We start from the raw sequence: 20,068 nt of genomic DNA, 5'->3' as shown, positions 1-20,068 counted from the left end.
TGACGTAGTTATCAATTCCCCTTTAGAACTAGCGCAGCGATAAGCTTCTATGCCATTGCTATTTGAGGAAATGATCAACTTATCGGCTAATCGTTTCACCGGATCCGATCAATATTTTTTTTTCTTACTATCGCAAGCCTGAAGGACATCAGTTCTGCGATCAACAGAGCAGAGCGAGCTCGTCGACTCGCACAATGGTGGCGCCGTCGCTGAGCTCGCGGGCTAAGCCCGTGAAGCTTCTGAAAAAAGGAACCGAAACGACCAAATCCCATCGCTTCGAGCCTTTCTCTCAACGTGTTGCGAAATTGAAGATTGACCCTATCCATCGAGTACGGAGAAACAATTTCGGTGACGACGATGGCGACGAGACTTCTTCCCATTTTCGCTCTGCACTGGATCGCTGGATTGACATGAATATGTCCGAGAACTTTGTCGAGTTCGCGCGCCGTGTCAGTCCGCTGTCGGAAAGCTTGGCCCAGATTCTTTACCACGAAGAGAAAATCATGGCCCTTTTGGTCGAATTCATTGACAAAAGGGATGCTTTTTCAATTGAACCGCTTCTCAGTCTGCTTTCGCAATTTGCGCGCGATCTGGGTGTTCGCTTTGAAAAGCACTTCGCAACCAGCGTAACCTTGGTGGCATCGGTTGCTGCAACACATGCCGACGTCGAAGTGGTCGAATGGAGCTTTACTTGCCTGGCGTGGATATTCAAGTTCCTGTCACGACTTCTGGTTCCAGACCTGAGACAGCTCCTCACAATTATGACTCCATATCTCGGAAAAGAGCGCCAAAAACCTTACGTCGCCCGATTCGCTGCTGAGTCGCTTTCGTTTCTGATCCGCAAAGCAGCTCTTGTGTACTACAAAAATAAAGCACCTCTTGACCGAGTGGTGTCGTTTTTGTTGAAAGATCTAAGAGATCATGCCGACTCCAAGAATGTGGAATTGTACAAGGAGGGTTTAATGGCAATGTTCTCCGAATCCATCAAGGGTGTCAAAGAGGGACTTCATTCCAACGGGACTGATATTCTCAACTGTCTTCTTCATCATGCGGTTCTCGGCGATGAGCAGCAAAACCAACTTGCTGAGCAAATCATCAGGGGTGTTGTGACGAACATCATTCATAACACCTCCGCCGATAGCTTTGCAGACATCCTCAGTTTGGTACAAAACTTCATCGATGAAGAGCCTACTGAACACCATGAGAGCCATGCAAAGCTGTCAACCCAACTCATTTTCGTCTGTGTGGCCACTCGCAAAGGCACGCGCATCAGAAGTTGGAAGGGCGTCCACCAAAGTCTATTGACATTGCTACGGCGCAGCTTGGCAGCGACTGATAGCTTTCATCTTTCTTTGCCTCGATTGCTCGCCTCGGTCGCCTATGCGCTGCAGTTGTCGCCAATGGATGAGATGCTACCATTCATTCGCCCTCTTATGGATTGTGTTTCGGATGAGCGGCTTTCGCAGTATTTTCTTCCGTTCTGCTCCACCTTTTCTGAATTTGGTTCTGAGAGGTTTCATAACGTTGTCCTGCCCTACTTTCAGCGGTAAGATAAGTTTTCTTGTCAACCGAACGCCAACGGTGGCTGACTTGACACAATAGGTTCATAACATCTTTCTGGAAAGCGCAGGAGGCTGGCCTCTGTCTGTCACTGACGCGTCTTGAGGAGGCAGGCTGCGTCACATCCGTTTCTGGGAGAGCAGGCTTTATTACTTGTCCCGCCGAATGGAGAGAGCACATCAGTGATGCTTTTCGACAGCCAGACTTCTCTGTCGAAGGAATTTCCCTTGCCAACGCATATGCTAGATTGCCAAAAGCGATGTCGCTTGCCAATGACGACAATGTCGCAGCAAAGTTAACTAAATCCCTACGTGATCTGTTTGTCTCATCCCTGGGGGCCAAATTTCCACCCGGATCACCTACGGAGCAGTTTGCTTCTGGGCAAGGGTTCAAAACCTACGTCGATCTAGCACTCCAGTCAGGGTCCTTGGATCAGTCTTTGTGGGATTTGATTGTTGGTGCTGGATCGCGCTTTTCTCGATTCTGCCCCTTCTTAGAAGGCTTGTTACACTATATCACATCTACTCAGGATACGGTGTCTGCTAGTGATGTTGATCTTGATTCTTTTATCGAGAGCTTGGTCAACAATCTTGTATCCCCAAACCATCACCTGAAGTCAGTGACATTGAGAATCCTTTCAGAGCTTGTCAAAGCCACTGGCACGGAGGACCATTCTGTGGTCTCGATTGCATTGGAAATTGAGGATAGCGAGCTCAACCTGCAAACTGCACGGGTTCTCTCAATGCAGATCAGGAAATTGGCCCTCATCTATCCTCAGATTGCGACCCACAAATGGCTCGGTCCCCTTATTCCCAAATTCTGTTTCGGTCTGTTTTCGAAAAAGCTTGCTCAGCTGTGGGATGATTCGGCTGAAGCAATCAAGAGCATCGTTCAGCACCCCATCGGTGAGACTGTCGTTACTGAATTGGCCATGCATTGGCTTCAAGACGCCAAGCCATCTGCCTCAGAACCCATCACTGAGGATGAACGCCCCATGGTTTCTCCTGACTACGCGTGCTTCAACGCTGTCAAATTTGAGTCGACATTTTCCGCTCATTTCTCCAACTTCGGCAATCCGGTGGAGATGCTACGGTCGGAGTTCTATAGCAAACATACAGCCGCCGACCTTACACCTGCTTCTCCTAAGGCATGTGCCCTTCGTGTACTGCACGCAGTACCACATATCGCCGAGAAGCGATCCCGCCATATTGTTCCGCTCTTTCTCAATTGGGTCTCAGCCGGGGGGGATAGTAATGCAACGTCTGAAACGAGCTCGAAACCAACAGAGACGAGTTATATCGACGATGATAGGCCTACATGGGAGTATAAGGACCGCCTCTCTCTGTTGGGGCTTTTCGAAAAGTTCACAAATCCAAGGGCACTTTTCAAATCGTCAGATGTCCGAGATGCCCTTCTTACACTATTAACAAACGGCGACTCGTCCGTTCAAAGATCGGCCCTGAAGGGGCTGTTCACGTGGAAGTCGCCGAGCATCATGCCATATCAGGAAAATCTCCTGAACCTCCTCGACGAATCTCGCTTTCGCGATGAGCTCGCGACATTTGTTCGCCTTGATGAGGACAGTACAATCGAACCAGGACATAAAGCCGAACTGCTTCCTGTCCTCCTTCGCATTCTGTATGGCCGAGTGGTCTCACGTGCTGCAGCAAGCTCGGGTTCGGGTGGCCAGGGAGGCCGTAGGAAAGCGATTTTACGAGCCTTATCTCAGCTTTCCGAGTCTGACTTTGGGCTGTTCATCGAAGTCGCCTTCGGTCCCTTGTACAATCTTTCCTTAGGGGAGGGTGGCAAGATCGACTCAGCCGTCTTTGATCAAGAGCTTCTGAACTTGCGCCGCCAATCAGGTCTCCTCAAAATGATCGAAACAATGTTTGATACTCTCCGAAGCCGGATGGTCCCGTATGCAGCCAAGTCCATGAATGTGGTGACGTACTGCCTCGTCCGTGCCACTCGCTTGCTGCAAGCTCAACCTGATGATGAATCTGCCGTCCGTCACACGAATGTTCTGCGCGATATCCGCCAAGAGAGTATCCGATGCCTGAGCTTGATATTCTCTGTTACACCGGATGTCGACTGGAGCGCCCATGTGGCAACTCTCTTTGACGAAATTATCAACCCGAGACTCGAAAATTTCGCAGTAGAGAACGCACAGGGTGTTTCTGGTCTCCATAGACTCTTCCACACTTGGGCCTCGAGCGCAAACTCCGTTTTCTACCTCAGCCGATACAACTCGAGTCTGATCAGGTCTGTTACGGACACTCTCAATGTACCCTCAGCCCAGGATGACGTTAAAGTCTTCATCATGAGCCAGATCATTCAGCCTGTCATTGCTTTCTCGACCGGTATCACAGCGGACGGTGATGAGGTGATGGGTGACTTTTCTCGGGATGAAATTCACAACGGCGTTCTTGCTCCGTACGTAGAGCACATCTTGGTGCATCTCAGCCGTCTTCTGCAACAGAATCCGCCCCGATCAGTGCTGAGTTCTGGTGTCGATACACTTTCCGCTATCTCTCCTTGTGTCAAGTCATCCGGGGAGATCATCAACTTGCTAAAGACGTCAACGTACCTTCTTCGCCAGCCTCACGATCGAATACCCCTCAAGACAAAAGCTGGCCTACTGCGGACCTTGCAACATTTCATTCCGCTATTCTCCATTGAGTCGGACCAAAGCCTGGCAGACGACATTTTCCGCACGGTCGTCTCGTTGTATACTGAATTCAACGATGACGCAACAAGGAACCTCATTTCTACCGTGTTCAGAGAATACGCCAAGCTCGACGATGAGCTTCTGCAAGTCAGCGAACTCTGTGCTGACCTTAACGCTGTGGCTACGCACAAGCTTGACACTGTGGATTATGAGAAACGCCTACAGGCGTTCACAAAGATCAACGAGGACCTGTGGAGCACTCTTGGCTCGAAGCAGTGGCGGCCGCTACTCTTCAACATGTTATTCCACGTCAAAGATGAACAAGAACTGGCCATTCGAGCCAGTGCCTGTTTTGGCCTGAAACGGTTCATCGAGCGATCCGTTATGGCCGAAACTGACAAGGAAGGGTTCGACGAATTGAGAGATCAAGTGCTACTTCCGGCCTTACGGCAGGGTACTCGTCAGCGGTCTGAGCTGATTCGGATGGAAGTCGTCTCGGTTCTAGGGCATCTTGTGAAAACGAACCCAACTCTGCCCTCTGTACAGGACATGCACGTGCTTCTAGTTGGTGGCGACGAGGAGGCTTCTTTCTTCAACAATATTCTGCATATCCAGCAGCATCGCCGTCTCCGTGCTCTGCGTCGACTCGCCGCCGAGGTAGGCAAAGGTGTCATCAACACATCGAACATCGAGTCAATCTTCATCCCCCTGGTTGAACACTTCATCTTCCAGATTGCTGAAGATGATGAGAGTGCACACAACTTGGCAGCGGAAGCAGTGGCCACTATCGGTACATTGTCCGAATGGCTGGAATGGCCACAGTTCCGTTCCATCTTCCGTCGGTATCGTGCTCTAATGACAAGCAAGCCTGAAATCGAGAAGAACATGATCAGGTTGTTGGGCCGAATGACGGATGTTTTGGCCAAATCTGCTGGCCAGAATGTGCCGCAAACTGGGGACGAAATGGACACTGACGCCGACGGCTCTCCAGAAGCAGCCCGCCAGAAATCTCGTCTGGCGGCAACCTTGCCAGCGGCATCCAAAGTTGCCAGCGAGCTGAATAACCAGTTCATCCCGTTCCTAACTGATTTTGTTCACCAAAAGGATGAAACAGTGATGAGCCTCCGTCTCCCGGTCGCCGTTACAACGGTCAAGCTGCTTAAACTGTTGTCCGAAGAGGACATGGCTATTCGTTTGCCAGGCGTTCTGCTCGATGTCTGCTACGTTCTGCGCAGTAAGGCCCAGGTGTCTCGAGACATTGCCAGGAAGACGCTGGCGGAGATGGCAGTGATTCTCGGGCCATCCTATTTTGGCTACATCATCAAAGAACTGCGAACTGCATTGGTTCGGGGCTATCAACTACACGTTCTTTCGTTTACTGTCCATACTATTCTTGTGGAAACAACGGACATCTACAAGCAGGGTGACTTGGATCATTGCCTGGAGGACCTCGTCGCCGTTGTAATGGACGATATTTTCGGTGTTGCAGGTCAAGAGAAAGACGCTGAAGAATACATCAGCCAAATGAAGGAAGTCAAGAGCAGCAAGAGCTATGATTCAATGGAACTGCTCGCGAAGAATAGCTCCGTCACCAGATTGGGAGCTTTGATCGCACCGATCCAGCTTCTGCTCCGTGAGAAGTTAACCGCATCGACTGTCAGAAAGATCGATGAGCTTCTTAGAAGAATCGGGGTTGGTCTGCTGCGAAACCCGGGTGCTGAGAGCAGGGATATTCTCATTTTCTGCTACGAGGTCATGAAAGAGTCCCACGAGCAACAGCCTACCACGGAGCCAACGTCCGCCGAATCTGCGCGTAACAAGCGCTTCTTAGTCAACATGCATGGGGCGAGACGTGATGGAAAGCGCGGGAGCACCTCGTCTTACATCCACAAGCTCACGCGCTTTGCGCTCGACGTGCTGCGATCCATACTCAACAAGTTCCATTCGCTCTCCACGCCGGCGAATCTTGCGGGTCTCTTGCCTGCTATCGGTGATGCTGTGATCCAGGCCCACGAAGAAGTCAAGATGTCTGCGATGCGTCTGCTGTCAACGATCATCAAGGTGCCTCTGCCGGAGCTTGACAAAAACGCTCCCGTCTATCTTATCGAGGCTGTCAACGTTGTCAGAGATGCGCCGAGCACAAACACGGAGCCCGCTCAAGCGGCTCTGAAATTGATCGCGGCCATCATGCGGGAGAGAAAGTCTGTTCCCATCCGGGATTCGCATTTGGCATACCTCCTCAAAAAACTTACCACAGACATCGAGGAGCCGGATCGTCAGGGCGTTACGTTCAACTTCATCCGTGCTGTCATGGATCGCAAACTGCTTGTTCCGGAGATGTACGAGCTGGTCGACAACATCGCCAGAATGATGGTTACCAACCAGACGCGGGCGGCCCGAGACCTTGCGCGCGGTGTATACATTCATTTCCTCATCGAATACCCACAAGCAAAGAGCCGATGGAACAAACAGCTTGCTTTCCTTGCCAAAAATCTCGATTACGAGTACCGGGAAGGCCGTGAATCAGTTCTGGAGGCTATTCATATGCTCTTGTCGAAGATCGGCGGTAACCTTAGCCAAGAAGTCATCTCGACATTCTTCCTGCCAGTCCTTCTCGTCATGGCCAACGACGAGACCTCTGAATGTCGGCAGATGGCGGGCGTACTCCTCGGCGAGTTCTTTGCCCGAGCCGAGCGAGAGCAGCTGCAGACCATGCTCAAACCAATCAAATCCTGGCTGGAGCAGACAGATAACATGCAGCTGGTCAACACGGGACTGCAGGCGATGAGAGTGTATTTCGATGTTGGCCAAAACGAACTAGAGAAGGAGGCCCGGTTCGTGATCAGCGCCCTGCCGGAGCTTGTCGAGCCAATCCTCCAAGATCATGAAAGCGAACACTGGGAAACGGTCTATTTTGCTTGGCAGCTGTTCGCAAAGATGGGCAAGGCTGTGCCCGCGATTTCGTTCAGCAAGGCTTGCTCGCAGATCTGGACCGATATCCAGGAGTCGCTATTCTACCCCCATGCATGGATCAAAACCTGCGCCGCCAATCTGGTCGGTGCTTGGTTCTCGGATATCGCGAAAACGAACGCATCGGCCGGGCTTCGGTCACTTCCGTTGGCCGGAAAGCATGGTCTGGAGCTCGATGGCGAGCGCATGTTCCGCCTGACAAGAGCCAGCATCCGTTGTCTTCTGGCCCCGAACGTTCCAGAGGAATTAGGCATGCAAAGTGTGCGCAACTTGGTGTTCTTGGTTCGATGCTTTGCGGAGAACAGCCTGGGTTCTTCAACGACGAAATCAGACACGGATGAATCGGAGTCCGATTCCGAGTCCGAGCCCGAGGCGAACGAAAATGGCGACATGGAGAGTACTGCCGCCAACAACGACGCGGCAACCCGATCAAACCCTATCCGCTACATTGTCCGCCAAATCTCCATCATCCTCCGCCGCGAAACCATCAATACCAAGTCATCGGTCGCTCTCGTTCCCAAGACGGCGTCCATCGCGCTCTTGGCAGCAGTATGCCGATATCTGTCAGCGGAGCAACTTCGACCCTTGCTGCCAACCATCCTTCTCCCTCTGCAGCACCTGATCGACCCAGCCATCCCGACACCACGCTCTTCGGACGAGTCCTTCCAGAACGCGTACAAGTCTATCGTTGGAAACGCGCGGGAGATTCTCGATCTGCTACAGAATAAGCTCGGCACGACGGAGTACGTCGCGCAGATGGCGCAGGTGCAGGAGCGGATCCGGGCGCGGCGCGAAGAACGCCGGATCAAGCGGCGTATCGAGGCGGTTACGGATCCGGAGAAGCACGGCGAGGAGAAACGGCGTAAGAACGAGAGGAAGAAGATCAAGAGGCGAGAGAAGGGTATGGAATATCGGGATCGGAGGCGAGGGTGGTAAAAATGTGCTCGCCTTTGTTACATGCACGGCGTTTTTTTGGTGTTCCAGGGCTGGGATTTCTCTTTTTTGTTTCTACGATGCTGTTTGTACCATAGAATGGGAGTCGAGATTGGCATTAAGATTATGATATGTTTAGACCATACAGTCCAGAAGAAAAGTTGACGAATAACTGACCATGAGAGAATCTTCAGCCCAACCGTGTAACTCCTTCCCTCCATCCAAACCAAGTATTCCCCTCTAGTAAAACAGTTTCTCCGCACTGGGCGCACAGCGCTCAACTCGGCAGAGATTAGAATCATGGTACACATCATGATTAAACATGAACTTTTTTTTTTTCCCATCACGACTTCCCACTCCCATCCTGTCCACTCGGCGCGTTACTGTTCGCCGAAGGATTCTCAGACAGCACCTCTCCCTTCCCAGTCTTATAGATCGCACCATCCTCCCAAATCTCTGTATCCCCATCCAGGTAGCCCCTTGTAATCTCCATCCCCTTCTGCCTCAGAATATCCTCCAGCGTGGTCCTCTTATCAGTGAAAATCCCCAGATGATCACTGATGATATGCCGATTTTTGCACGACGGGCAAGCAATCAATACTGTCCCCTTGTGGTAACCATGCTTGGACATGTAATGTGACGAGCGGTGGCCGCAGGGTTTGCAAGTAAAGGTGATTTTGTACGCGGGCTCGTCCGCTCGACGCGCAGCGTTCTGCGCCGCGTGCTCAGCGTCAGCGGCGGGGTTTGAGACCCGGTCAGTTAGGGGCTGTGCTGAGCCAGCAGCAGAATCAGAAGTGTTTGATTGATATCGTCGGAAAAAAGGCTGGGGGAGACGAGCTGATTGTCGTCCAAGTGCGATTGCTGCAGCCGAACGCGGCGTTGATGGAGAGAAACGAGACAGTGGAATCGAGGTTGTCGGAACGTGGTTAGCCACCACACGGCATGATCGCAGCAAGGACATGGGGGATCGCATCTTGATTGACTAGCCCAGTTTCCTATTCAAAAGGAAAACGACTCGCGAATGCTCTTTAACCTACTGACTTTTATCAAGAAATATTTTATGGCTGTTGCGGGAGAAATTTAGTCATCGCTTAGTCATCGGTCCAGGGGGAAGCGTTGACTTGGCACACTATAACTTCGTGCCAGGTAAATACAGTACCGTATTTCACCGCCTGCCGCCCGTCACCATATGACGCACGAAATTTTCAACCCCACGTAAATCTTTTATGCTACGCAACACCCTCACATGCAATTTTTTACGATAGAAACTGGTATCAAAGCGATCGACGGATTGCGTAGAAATACGATCATACTACGTTATCCTCTCTAAATCTCTCTGGAAGGCGAATTTCCCGACCTCGTCGGGTGGTGCGGCGGGGTACCTCCTCCACCGGGTCGCTCGATATTTGGACCTCGTCCCGTCGTTGCTGGTTATTTTCTGAAGGCATTTGTTCCTCTGGACTCTTCTCGACATGCTCAAGCTCGTTTTGGAGCTGTAAACTTGCCAGCTCTTCGAGATCAGAGTCTACCTCTTCCGGCTCTTCCTCACGTCTCGCCTTCGACCCTTGTTCCTTCCCCTTCGCTCGTTCATTTTCTCTCTCTTGCCTTACGGGCTCTTTCAGCTCTCTTCTGTTCCTGCTCCCTCTTTTTGTCCTCTTATTGCCTCGCCTTCTCCTTATTCCGGGCTATTGCTCGCCCGAGCTTGCTCGGACTATTGAATTGGCCGTGGCTTCCTTCTGCATCCGAATCTCCAAAGTCCAGTGGTTTGCCTCGCTGCTTTTGCCGCCTTTGCCGCTCCAGGCTCTCCCTCAGGCCGCGATTCTCAAGCCTAAGGGTGGAAACTTCCACCGACATGTTGTGGATTCCACGAACAAGCTTTTTGACCCTTTTGTCTCCTGTGTCTTTCACGATTTGATACAGGAGCTCCCTCATTCCCTTCCAGTCCTCGGGATTGAAGTCGGATGAATCATTAGACGAGGCCAACGACTCGCTACGGGCTCGAAATCTCTCGATAACGCGGTCAGGATTGAAGGGATTCAGACCGCACGCTTCAAATCCTGAACGTATGTTTTCGGCCGTAACTGACGTTTTCCAGGCAGTGTAGAAGAGGTTGAGGAAATCCGTTTTCTTGATTGAGGTTAGTCCTTGGGATTTCTTCATGAAGTCCATTAGTTCATTGTTGTATGCCGAGGCCAATGGGCGAAACACGGAAACATCGAGCGGCTGTAACGTATGCGTTGAATGAGGCGGTGAGACAGCCACTAGAATCTTGTTTTGCAGACAAAAATCCATGAAGTTCATTGTCAGATGCGAACCGTGGCCATCGAGAATCAGGAGCCTATATGACGATCGTGCCTCCTTCTTAGTTTGCCGATCGAAGACCTCCACTAGCCATTTGTAGCCAATTTCATCGTTGGTCCAGCCTGTGGGTGATGCGGTGAGGAAAATCTTATGGACATTGGGGTCAAAATCCTCGACCCATGTGTCCATGATCTTCCCACTTGTCGACTGGTAAATAAGGCCTGGATCCAAGGGAGTTCCGTCGGCGCAAACGCACGCTATGACCGTCACCCATTCGCGGTTTCCATCCTGAATGATGTGCTTCAGCTCCCCTTTCTCGTAGAGGCGTCTTGAGAAGATTCGCTTTGTTTTTGTAAGCACACCAATGAGAAAACCTCTTTCGTCCATATTATACATAAGCCACGGTTTTATCTTGTATTCCTCCATCTTCCGCCCCATGAGATCGAAGTAATGTTCATACTTCTTTGCTGAATCGGCCTTATGTCTGGCTTGGTCCATTGCCGTCGTCCACCGAGAAACGAGTTCAAGTCTGTGTCGTTCGACAAACCGATCAGGCCAGTTTTTCCCGATTTCTTTTTTGGCGATTCCAGATCGTAAATAGCTCCAACCTAACAGCCTACGATCTTAGTCTGAATTTTAAGACCGTATACACCTGCAATAGTAGCCAGGTATCTGTGAGAATCCTTGACAGTCTGTTAGCCGAGGTCAGCCTACACTCTCAAGTGTCCCGTAACACACGAGATCCTTCATAGTGAAAGCGGATCCGGGAGTAATGACCAATCTTTGGCTAATGTTCGGAACCTTAGGGGATCCAAGCAGGTCCCCAGGGGAGACCCCAGCAGCAGTAAAGGGTGTCTGGAATGGCAGAGGTCTGGGCATGCCGTCTCGGTCCGAAATATTTCGAGAAACTCGCGGCGCAGGTGCTCGGTGCTCCAGATATGTTCGTAGAGCCAGATCTCGGAGTCAAAGCCAAACAGTTCTCGTGTCTCCTGGAGGTAGGACCAGCCATTGGTCAGCTCGGCCGGATGGTCGACGATATGGTCCCAGGGCACCTCGCGGAACCTATCCACTGCGAAGTGTTCTTGTGTGATTGTACCCGTAGACTCGTTCTCATTCTTTCCTAAGCTCTCCCGATTCTTTTCGTCTCTCAGATCGTAAGCAGGACTTCCCTGTACGCTTCTTGGCTGCTGGACTTTAGCTACTGTTGCGAGGGACTTGTTAAACTTCAGCCGGTTGATGAAATCAATATCACCTACGCCCTGTATGAGCAACGTGCCCGTACCTGGAATAGTTGGGGAAAATGAGAAACGTACCCTGGGCTTTTCAAATGCAAACGTGCATTATTTGCAGACTATTGATTTCCTAGGGCACTCTGTATGAAAAGAGAAGAGCATGAACTGATACAGAAGAGCCGATGAGAACTAGCCCATCCCTCCGCAGACTCCCGCAGCTTTTGCCGCGAATTCTAGTGCACATGTCGGCCCGTTGTTTTTCCGGGGTTCCCGCGGCATGATCATACTTGTGAACCTCTGAATGAACTGAACAAACAAAACACGAGACTTTCTGGTAATTCTGCAATCAGCTGTGAGGCAGAAGTTGGTGGGCTTCTATGTCAACCTAAGTTATTGTTTTTTCCCTTTGTTTCAGCCCTTTCCTCCCACCTTGCAAACTGGACCAGTTCCGTCCGGCCTCGGCGCGGCGGTTAGTCCTCAGTGGAGCTTGATAGCACAGCTGCGTTCCGGGTTGACGGGATAGTTGTGCGATCAAAATGGCTATGAGAGCCAGGCAGAAAATTCGAGCACCGAGAAGGGTAAGCTTGCTTTGTTAATATCGCAAAGCCCCGCCCAGTAGTTACAATGCCTGAAAATGAGCTTACCATGGAGCTCGTATTGACGTCGGATGTAGGGTGTAGCAGGTAGAGCCGATGACTTTGATGCTCTCTGGTCCGTTCTTGCGTCTGCAATCCGCGAAATCCACACAAAGAACGCCTCGTCCCTCTCGTTTGAAGAGCTGTACCGCAATGCCTACAAAATCGTGTTAATGTCAAGAGGCGATGATCTCTACGAGCGGGTGAAAGAGGTCGAGCAAGAATGGCTGAGTGGGCATGTGCGGCAGACAATCAGGTCAGCAATTTCGCCCGTGCTGCTCCTGGATTTGGACCCCGCGGATACCAGGGAACAGCCGAATGAGCGGAGAGCGGCCGGTGAAAAGTTCCTCCAAGCGCTGCGGAGCGCCTGGGACGACCATCAAGTTTGCATGGGCATGATCACAGATGTCCTCATGTACATGGTACGTTACTGACAAGATTCGTGCTGAGAGGGGTCGAAGTGCTGACCTGGCCGGTGTCAAGGACCGCATTTCGAGCACCGACCAGAAGCCGTCGATATACACTGCGTCAATGTGCCTCTTCCGTGATCATGTTCTGCGAACGCCCGTGGACGAGAATCAACGAATGACCATATACGACGTTCTGCAGTCTAGCGTGCTGTTTATGGTACAGCTGGAAAGGTCCGGCGACATCATCGACCGGCCGCTCATCCGTCACTGCATGTACATGCTGGAAGGTCTCTATGAGACGCCCACAGAGGAAGAATCATCGAAGCTCTATCTGACTGTGTTCGAGCCCGCGCTCTTGGACATCAGCAGGAATTTTTATTTAGCTGAGGGGCAACGTCTGTTGGAGACGGGCGACGCCGCCAACTTTTGCCGTGTGAGCTTAGACCGGCTGGCAGAGGAAGAGGCACGGTGTCAACACACGTTGTCTCAATATTCACAACAGAAAGTCAAGAGTGTCATTGACGATGAGTTGCTGCGGCGGAACCTCCCAGATGTTGTCAACCTAGAAGGAAGCGGTGCCAAGCACATGATCGATCATGACCGCATTGACGACCTGAACAAGCTGTACCGCCTCAATGCACGCATAGACATAAAAAAGTCGGCACTGACCAGTGCGGTCTATAAGCGCATCGTTCAGCTCGGCGAGGAGATCAATGCTGCCGCCAAAAGTCTCGGACAAGCACCAACAGCTCCTGCGAAGGAAGATGGGAGCGACAAAAAGAAGGACGAGAAGGAGAAGCCGGCTGCGAATCTGCAGACCGCTGCTGCGATCAAGTGGGTCGATGACATCCTGGCGCTGAACAGAAAGTTCGATCGCATTTGGCAGCAAGCTTTTTCATCTGACCAAGGTCTGCACACATCTATCACCGATAGCTTCTCGGAGTTCATCAACTCGAATCCTCGCAGCTCCGAGTATTTGTCGTTGTTCTTTGACGAGAATCTCAAACGGGGCATCAAAGGCAAGACGGACAGTGAAGTGGATGCACTTCTGGACAGTGGAATCACGCTGTTACGGTATATTCGTGACAAGGATCTGTTCGAGGCCTACTACAAGAAGCACCTGTCTCGGCGCCTTTTGATGAAACGATCCGTCAGCATGGACGTTGAGCGTCAGATGATCTCCAAGATGAAGATGGAAGTCGGTAACCAGTTCACACAAAGACTCGAAGCGATGTTCAAGGACGTAGCGGTGTCGGAAGACCTGACACGCAGTTACCGGGAGCACGTGGCGCGAACGACCGACCCGTCCACGAAACGCGTCGAACTCGAGATCAACGTTCTCACGAGCACGATGTGGCCCATGGAGATCATGTCGGACTCAAAGAACGGAGGCATCCAACTGCCGTGCATATTCCCTAAAGAGATTGACATTGTACGACAGAGCTTTGAAAACTTCTACCACAGCAAGCACAACGGGCGGAAACTGTCGTGGCAGATGGGCATGGGGACGGCCGACATCCGGGCAACGTTCGTGCGAGCCAATGGCAAGGTTGCACGGCACGAACTCAACGTGTCGACATACGCCATGATCATTCTCCTGCTCTTCAATGACGTCCCGATGGACGAGCCACTCACCTACGAGGAAATTCAAGCCCGCACCCGCATCCCGGACAGCGAGCTGATCCGCAACCTGCAGTCGCTGGCCGTCGCGCCCAAGACGCGAGTGCTGCGCAAGGAGCCCATGAGCAAGGACGTCAAGCCGACCGACCGGTTTTACTACAATCGCGACTTTCAGAGCAACGTCATCAAAATCCGGATCGGTGTGGTCAGCAGCGGCGGCAATAGGGTCGAGAACCAGAATGAGCGGCGTGAGACGGAAAAGAAGATGAACGAGGAGCGAGGAGGGAGCATCGAGGCCGCGATTGTGCGGATTATGAAGTACGTAGCTGCAAATCTTTTGTGGGAGTTTCTGATTCTAACCCGGATCACAGGCAACGCAAGCAACTTGCCCACTCGCAACTCATCACGGAGGTCCTGACCCAGCTCGCGTCACGCTTTGTTCCAGATGTGAACATGGTCAAGAAGCGGATAGAGAGCTTGATTGACAGGGAGTATCTGGAGCGGATACCGGATTCAGATCCGCCTGCTTATGGGTACATTGCGTAGATAGCTGGACGGAGAAAGGAAACGTGTTGCGCGTGATGTCTCTATTACGATGTTCATGAGGGTTATGAGCGATGATGTACTTGTTGATAGAGTCACGGAATGGGATGTAACCTGCATGAATCCTGTCTATTCATCTATGGTATCATCCTTGAACGCCAGGAGGGTGAGCTGTCATGATAATACACCCCAACCATCAACCCCCAGGCTAAGAACACACAGAGTCGTGCATATATGTATATGTGCATAGTTGGATCGAGTGTTTATAGCACCTCCACCTCCCCTCTCTCCCACGCTTTCTTCACCCCTTCCCACCGTACCGCCCAAATCTCTCCCATCTTCATCGTCGTCCCATACGTCTCCTCATTCAAGACATCATCCGGAGGAATGACAATAGTCACCTCCTCGGCAAGACATCGCACAAAGACAATCTCTTTTGTGTCCGGACCCTCGACCATATTCGTCCCGCCTGCATTATCATCTAACCGGCGGAGCTTTGGCGGAAACGTCGACAGAAAACTCGCATTGTAGTGGCTGTAAAGTAGGGAATGGTGAGCCTGCAGGAAACGTGCCTCGTCGGGGGAGAGCGGGGCGGTCGACCTAGCAATGGCATTCCTGTGCTCGCGTGAGTCCGTACCCATGTCCACGTCCATATTATCTGTCGAGGAGAGAAGCGACGAAGATCTCGGCAACTGGCTATCGTCTCCCCCTGTCGTTCCTGTCGTAGTAGTAGTCGTCGTCGTCTGCGACTGTGACGCGCCCCCTCCTCCTCCTCCCCCTGCATTTTTATCTGGTGAGATCAACAGCAGATAATGCATACTAAACCGCGTAATCTTTGCCAGCCGCTGTCTTAAAAACGAACGGATCAAATACTGCGTTCGCGAGAGATCGGTTTGAAGAATTGACAGCTTCAAATTCAACGTTTGGCTGCTCTGCGATCGTTGCCCGCTTCCTTCATTGTCGGATTCCCCCACGCCGATGCCGCCGCCGCCATAGGAGGATGCGGTCAAGTCTTCAATCATTTCAATCTATTTTCCCCCATTTTCTCCCGTCAGTGCACGAGCTATATTCTGGAGGAGGATGAGGAGGGTTTAGAAAAATACCTGTGTTCGAACCCTCGCCATCATTCTCTCCATCAATGGCCCCGGCCATGGTAAGAGTTCTGATACCGCGCGCTCGGCAACCCATAGTCGCGTCAATTGCTGGTGGTCGATGGCCGTGGACTCGGGTGATGTGTAGTGGTCGCGGTCGACCGACGCGAGGATATCGTCGATATCCATTCGAGACGACATGTCATGGCGGTGTTGTCATCATTTTGAATTTTCTTGGTTTTGGGTTTTAGAGAAAGCTAGAGTGGGAGGTTTAAATAAATAAAATTGATCGTCGGGTCGGGGAAAAGCTACCAGTACCAACATACTACGTCACTTTCACTCCACAGAGTACTTGTCAACTACGATCACAACATAAAAGGAAGAATATTAGTAGGTTATTCGTACGATTACTCTTCTGGCCGGTTGGAGGGGCGCCGAAAACCGCTCTACCTTTGTCGTTCGCTCGACCAACGATTCAAAGGCCGGGCGTCCCTCGGCAGCGCAGCGCTGTGCGTGCGCCTTTTGTAAGAACCACAGTTTGCCAAAATACCACTATGGCATTACCCTTTGTGATTTTCAAATTAAACCGCGTGTGGTTAGTTGATGGACAGTAATCGTAGGGACTTCATCTGTACTATATTCTCCAGTTCCGCCAGAGTAAACACGTCCGACTTCTGGGTATGCGACCAGCCCAGCAGCGCCGCAAAGTTGACAAGCGCGTCTGGAATGATGCCATCACGATCGCGGAAAATGGAAATGTCAGTATCGGCGTTGTGCTTGCTCAGCTTCTGTCCGTTCCGGTAGACTAACAGCGAGACATGCCCGGATTGCTCCGGCGGTGTCCATTGGAACGCATTGTACAGAGCGACATGCAACGGTGTCGAAGCCATCCACTCCTACATAACCATGAGCCGGGGGTCGGTTCACGTAAAAAAAAACTTGAGACCTACAGTGCCCGAATCACATGCGTAATTTTTCATGCGGTGGTCATCAATAACGTTCGCCAGGTGGTAGGTCGGATGGCCGTCCGACTTGAGGAGGATTGGATCATCGTAGACGTGATCGATGAGCTCCAGCTACTTTTTTGCCAGCACGATTCTGGCCCGTCTTGCTGTAAACCAAATCATCGAACATCGGGTAATGATCGACCTTAAGCCGGACCACATATGGCTCTCCCTTGGCTGCGCGCTCGGCGGATTCTTCGGGGGAGATATCAAAGCAGGCTCGGTCATAGCCCAGGAGAAGCCCGGCTTGGTTGCGTTGGCAATTGAGCGCATCTGGGTTTGCTGCTTGTGCGCAGGGCACTCGACGACGCAATCGAGGAATTGGGTCGACATTGGACACATCCATACATTGCTTATGTGAGTGCGCCGCTGGTGCATGGCAGCTACCGGAATCCCGCAGGGAATCATCAATGGCAAAGTTCGAGAGCCTCTTCAAGTAGGCTTTCTCGCACCGTGGTCAGAATTCACGCTGGTGGCGGGCTTGTCGCTGATGATGAAACGGGACTAAGCAGGGAGGGCCAGAGGCACTGAGGCAAGATGATGATTACATAGGAAGGTAAACGGTACCTACCTAGGTACCTACCTTATTGTTACTTGAGTATGAAAGAAGTCGTCATTCATTCATTGTCACTGTCAGCCTGTATCAAACTATGTACAGGTGCGTGCACCACGGGCGTCCAATGCCCGCTAGCAGGCCAACATCTCCATCCGGTGCCCAGCAACCTTTCTGTACACAATTTCAGACTAGACACCGAGGTTCAGTTGTAGGATGCAGTCCAAGAATTTGTTGCGAGTTTCGCCAAAACTTCATGAGAAAGAGACAGAGAAAAGGAAATGCATGCAAACGAGTGTATGTACCCGGACCAGCGTCACGGAAGTTGGCAATGTACGAGTCATGACAATGATAAAGGAAATGAGAATGCAAAGGAGCGGCAGGGAAAATCACACAAGGTCGCTCCAACTATACAGTCATTCATGCAAACAGAAATGCAAAATCAAGGAGACTGTAAGGGTGGGAAAGTATCATGGAAGTGAGTGCGGTGGAGACTCGTGTAGATGATGCCCAAACTGAGCAAAATGTCTGCCGACCGCATCAGCAGAGAATAAGAATGCACGACAGTTGACAATTCGATGCGGTTCGATCCATCATCGGTGCCGAAATGGACAAAAGATCTGATCAGATGAAGACCGCCAATGCCGAAGATCATCAATCAACATCGTCAACCGAGTCGGACGACGCTAATACGACAGCATCCGGCGACCCAATCCACGGCCCGATTCGTTCAACTCAAGTGCTACATCCAGGCTCCGTGTACGGTCATTGCCCCGACACCGTCCAGTCGGGCTCTCATCAATGTCAGAAGAATGCTCTCCGTACGCATAGGTCTGCGCCCGAATGAACTTGGACCGTTGCTTGACTTTTCCGAGCCCCCGCTCGCAGTCATATTCATGTCCCTTGGATGTCATCTCCACATAATTTTGCGGGAAGCACAGCGTTTTGTGCTCAGCAAAGAAGGCACTGTAGCCTCCATCCAGAATGTAGAGCTCCGGAAAAGTTAACTTCGGATACCGATCAACATTGTAAGCGCGGTCCTTGTGGCGGATGAAGGACGCCATGATCGGAGCTCGATGCGCTGAATATTCGCAGTGGAAAATCAAGGCCGTGTTGGGCTGGGGCGAGCTAAAGAGGTCATTTGCCAGAGCCTCTTTGTCGTTGTAGTTGACAGCCCCTTCAATGTGTCCACCCTCATATTCATATTCAAAGCGACAGTCGATGATCATGATCTTCTGGAATCGGTCGTTGTATTTACCGTTCAAGATGTCAACCATGACGCTTTTGTCTATCCGCGGCAAGCTATCTGCTTGATCCTCGGGGATAAAATGAGGCAGCTGCAGTTCGTAGGGCTCATCCATGAAGGGCATTGGTGACTCAGGGCTCACTAATGATGGCTCTTTTTGTTGGATCACATCCTCCGCGTTCTCAAACATGCTCAAAGAGCGCCGGGACTGTTTGCGCGGACGTGCCAATGGATTCCCGTTTGTGTGTTTGCGAATCGCATTCGGGGAGCCAACGCCATTACCGCCGCGGCCGGATCTTAGACGCGGCCCGAGAAAATTTGAGCTCTTGAGAACCCGATCCCGTTGCGGTGATTCCTCGAACATTTCGCCGAGCGTCATCGAGTCACTTCCGCCGTTGCCGAACTTGAACTCAGGCTCTTTGCTCTCGGGCGCTGGTCTGGAAAATCCTAGTTGTGCAGAATGTGCTTTCGAACGGGCGAGTGATGGCCGCAAGAGACCAGAGCGTCTGCGTCTGCATACTGTCATTACCAATCCCAAACCAGTTTGATTATATTCCAGCATCTCTTACTCTCGAGGCGTAGATGGTGTTGTTGCGCTCTCCATGGGCGACCCAACCGGCGGGCTGGAAGAAATCATCAAGGACGTATCGCGAGTCGGTGTATCCAACGCGTCATCGGTGGAAAACGCAGGTTTGTGAGGTAGCGGAGACATGTCCATCATGTCACCAGACTCTACCGGCGAAGAAGTCAAAGGCGGAGTCTTCATTGGCTCTTCTGTAATACAATTAGAGATGCTCTGGTTCCTTTGCCTGCTATCTCTTACCTCGGCCTGCTGCATCGAGCAGCCTTGCCGTGAACAGCGATCGACGCGGAGTCGCCACCGGGGGACTGAATTTCCATTTAGCTATAAGGAACCAAGGGCCCTTTTTGTCATAAGTCACTCACCTCCGGTCGATGTAAAAGTTTTGAGACAAGTCTGCTGCCAAGGACGCTGCAGGAGAAGAACCCGGGGTAGGGCTCGCACCGAAAAAGTCCGAGCCGGAATTCTTCATGGACAGGTCTCGGAAGTTGAAGCTATTGGGACCAAAGCCTCTCCTGCCGCCCATCGACCGCACCGGCGACGGGCCCTCTTCGCGAAAGCAATGACCGAAAGTGACAGCTGCAGGCTGCATCGCTGCCAGGGGCGAAGACTGTTCCATGACCATGATTGACGCAGCCCACCAGCACAACCGCTTCCACGCAACTTGACGACAGATGAGACGGATCCCGAACTAAATTATACCCTCAATTGGAGATGCGGAG

General features: G+C 51.6%; 10 protein-coding genes across 10 annotated transcripts; 3 read left to right on the top strand and 7 right to left on the bottom strand.

The window, feature by feature from the left end:
• Window positions 1–194: 194 nt before the first annotated feature.
• On the top strand, window positions 195–8,134 carry VTN49DRAFT_523 (uncharacterized protein; the record flags this gene model as incomplete). The annotated part of the gene is made up of 2 exons (XM_069413264.1): window positions 195–1,546; window positions 1,603–8,134. 2 exons carry the CDS (start codon window positions 195–197, stop codon window positions 8,132–8,134), a joined length of 7,884 nt encoding a protein of 2,627 aa, XP_069271214.1.
• Window positions 8,135–8,474: 340 nt separating this feature from the next.
• On the bottom strand, window positions 8,475–9,104 carry VTN49DRAFT_522 (uncharacterized protein; the record flags this gene model as incomplete). Its single annotated transcript, XM_069413253.1, has 1 exon — window positions 8,475–9,104. One exon carries the CDS (start codon window positions 9,102–9,104, stop codon window positions 8,475–8,477), a length of 630 nt encoding a protein of 209 aa, XP_069271213.1.
• A 683-nt stretch (window positions 9,105–9,787) lies between these two features.
• VTN49DRAFT_521 (uncharacterized protein) lies at window positions 9,788–10,930 on the bottom strand (the record flags this gene model as incomplete). The annotated part of the gene is made up of 1 exon (XM_069413242.1): window positions 9,788–10,930. One exon carries the CDS (start codon window positions 10,928–10,930, stop codon window positions 9,788–9,790), a length of 1,143 nt encoding a protein of 380 aa, XP_069271212.1.
• A 248-nt stretch (window positions 10,931–11,178) lies between these two features.
• VTN49DRAFT_520 (uncharacterized protein) lies at window positions 11,179–11,949 on the bottom strand (the record flags this gene model as incomplete). Its single annotated transcript, XM_069413231.1, has 3 exons — window positions 11,179–11,684; window positions 11,746–11,751; window positions 11,907–11,949. The coding sequence occupies 3 exons, from the start codon at window positions 11,947–11,949 to the stop codon at window positions 11,179–11,181; spliced, it is 555 nt and encodes a 184-aa protein (XP_069271211.1).
• A 251-nt stretch (window positions 11,950–12,200) lies between these two features.
• On the top strand, window positions 12,201–14,875 carry VTN49DRAFT_519 (uncharacterized protein; the record flags this gene model as incomplete). Its single annotated transcript, XM_069413219.1, has 4 exons — window positions 12,201–12,242; window positions 12,338–12,721; window positions 12,783–14,647; window positions 14,701–14,875. The coding sequence occupies 4 exons, from the start codon at window positions 12,201–12,203 to the stop codon at window positions 14,873–14,875; spliced, it is 2,466 nt and encodes an 821-aa protein (XP_069271210.1).
• Window positions 14,876–15,135: 260 nt separating this feature from the next.
• VTN49DRAFT_518 (uncharacterized protein) lies at window positions 15,136–16,164 on the bottom strand (the record flags this gene model as incomplete). Its single annotated transcript, XM_069413208.1, has 2 exons — window positions 15,136–15,900; window positions 15,976–16,164. The coding sequence occupies 2 exons, from the start codon at window positions 16,162–16,164 to the stop codon at window positions 15,136–15,138; spliced, it is 954 nt and encodes a 317-aa protein (XP_069271209.1).
• A 395-nt stretch (window positions 16,165–16,559) lies between these two features.
• VTN49DRAFT_517 (uncharacterized protein) lies at window positions 16,560–17,313 on the bottom strand (the record flags this gene model as incomplete). The annotated part of the gene is made up of 3 exons (XM_069413197.1): window positions 16,560–16,859; window positions 16,914–17,039; window positions 17,113–17,313. The coding sequence occupies 3 exons, from the start codon at window positions 17,311–17,313 to the stop codon at window positions 16,560–16,562; spliced, it is 627 nt and encodes a 208-aa protein (XP_069271208.1).
• Window positions 17,314–17,647: 334 nt separating this feature from the next.
• On the top strand, window positions 17,648–17,866 carry VTN49DRAFT_516 (uncharacterized protein; the record flags this gene model as incomplete). The annotated part of the gene is made up of 1 exon (XM_069413186.1): window positions 17,648–17,866. One exon carries the CDS (start codon window positions 17,648–17,650, stop codon window positions 17,864–17,866), a length of 219 nt encoding a protein of 72 aa, XP_069271207.1.
• Window positions 17,867–17,962: 96 nt separating this feature from the next.
• VTN49DRAFT_515 (uncharacterized protein) lies at window positions 17,963–18,175 on the bottom strand (the record flags this gene model as incomplete). Its single annotated transcript, XM_069413175.1, has 1 exon — window positions 17,963–18,175. The coding sequence occupies one exon, from the start codon at window positions 18,173–18,175 to the stop codon at window positions 17,963–17,965; it is 213 nt and encodes a 70-aa protein (XP_069271206.1).
• Window positions 18,176–18,206: 31 nt separating this feature from the next.
• VTN49DRAFT_514 (uncharacterized protein) lies at window positions 18,207–19,971 on the bottom strand (the record flags this gene model as incomplete). Its single annotated transcript, XM_069413164.1, has 4 exons — window positions 18,207–19,278; window positions 19,336–19,540; window positions 19,590–19,654; window positions 19,712–19,971. The coding sequence occupies 4 exons, from the start codon at window positions 19,969–19,971 to the stop codon at window positions 18,207–18,209; spliced, it is 1,602 nt and encodes a 533-aa protein (XP_069271205.1).
• Between the last annotated feature and the right edge of the window lie 97 nt (window positions 19,972–20,068).

Source organism: Thermomyces lanuginosus (genome assembly GCF_041956635.1).
Source record: "Thermomyces lanuginosus strain ATCC 200065 unplaced genomic scaffold VTN49scaffold_17, whole genome shotgun sequence".
Lineage (NCBI taxonomy): Eukaryota > Fungi > Ascomycota > Eurotiomycetes > Eurotiales > Trichocomaceae > Thermomyces > Thermomyces lanuginosus.
Note: the sequence above shows the minus strand (reverse complement) of the source record. Positions and strands in the feature narration are given on the sequence as shown.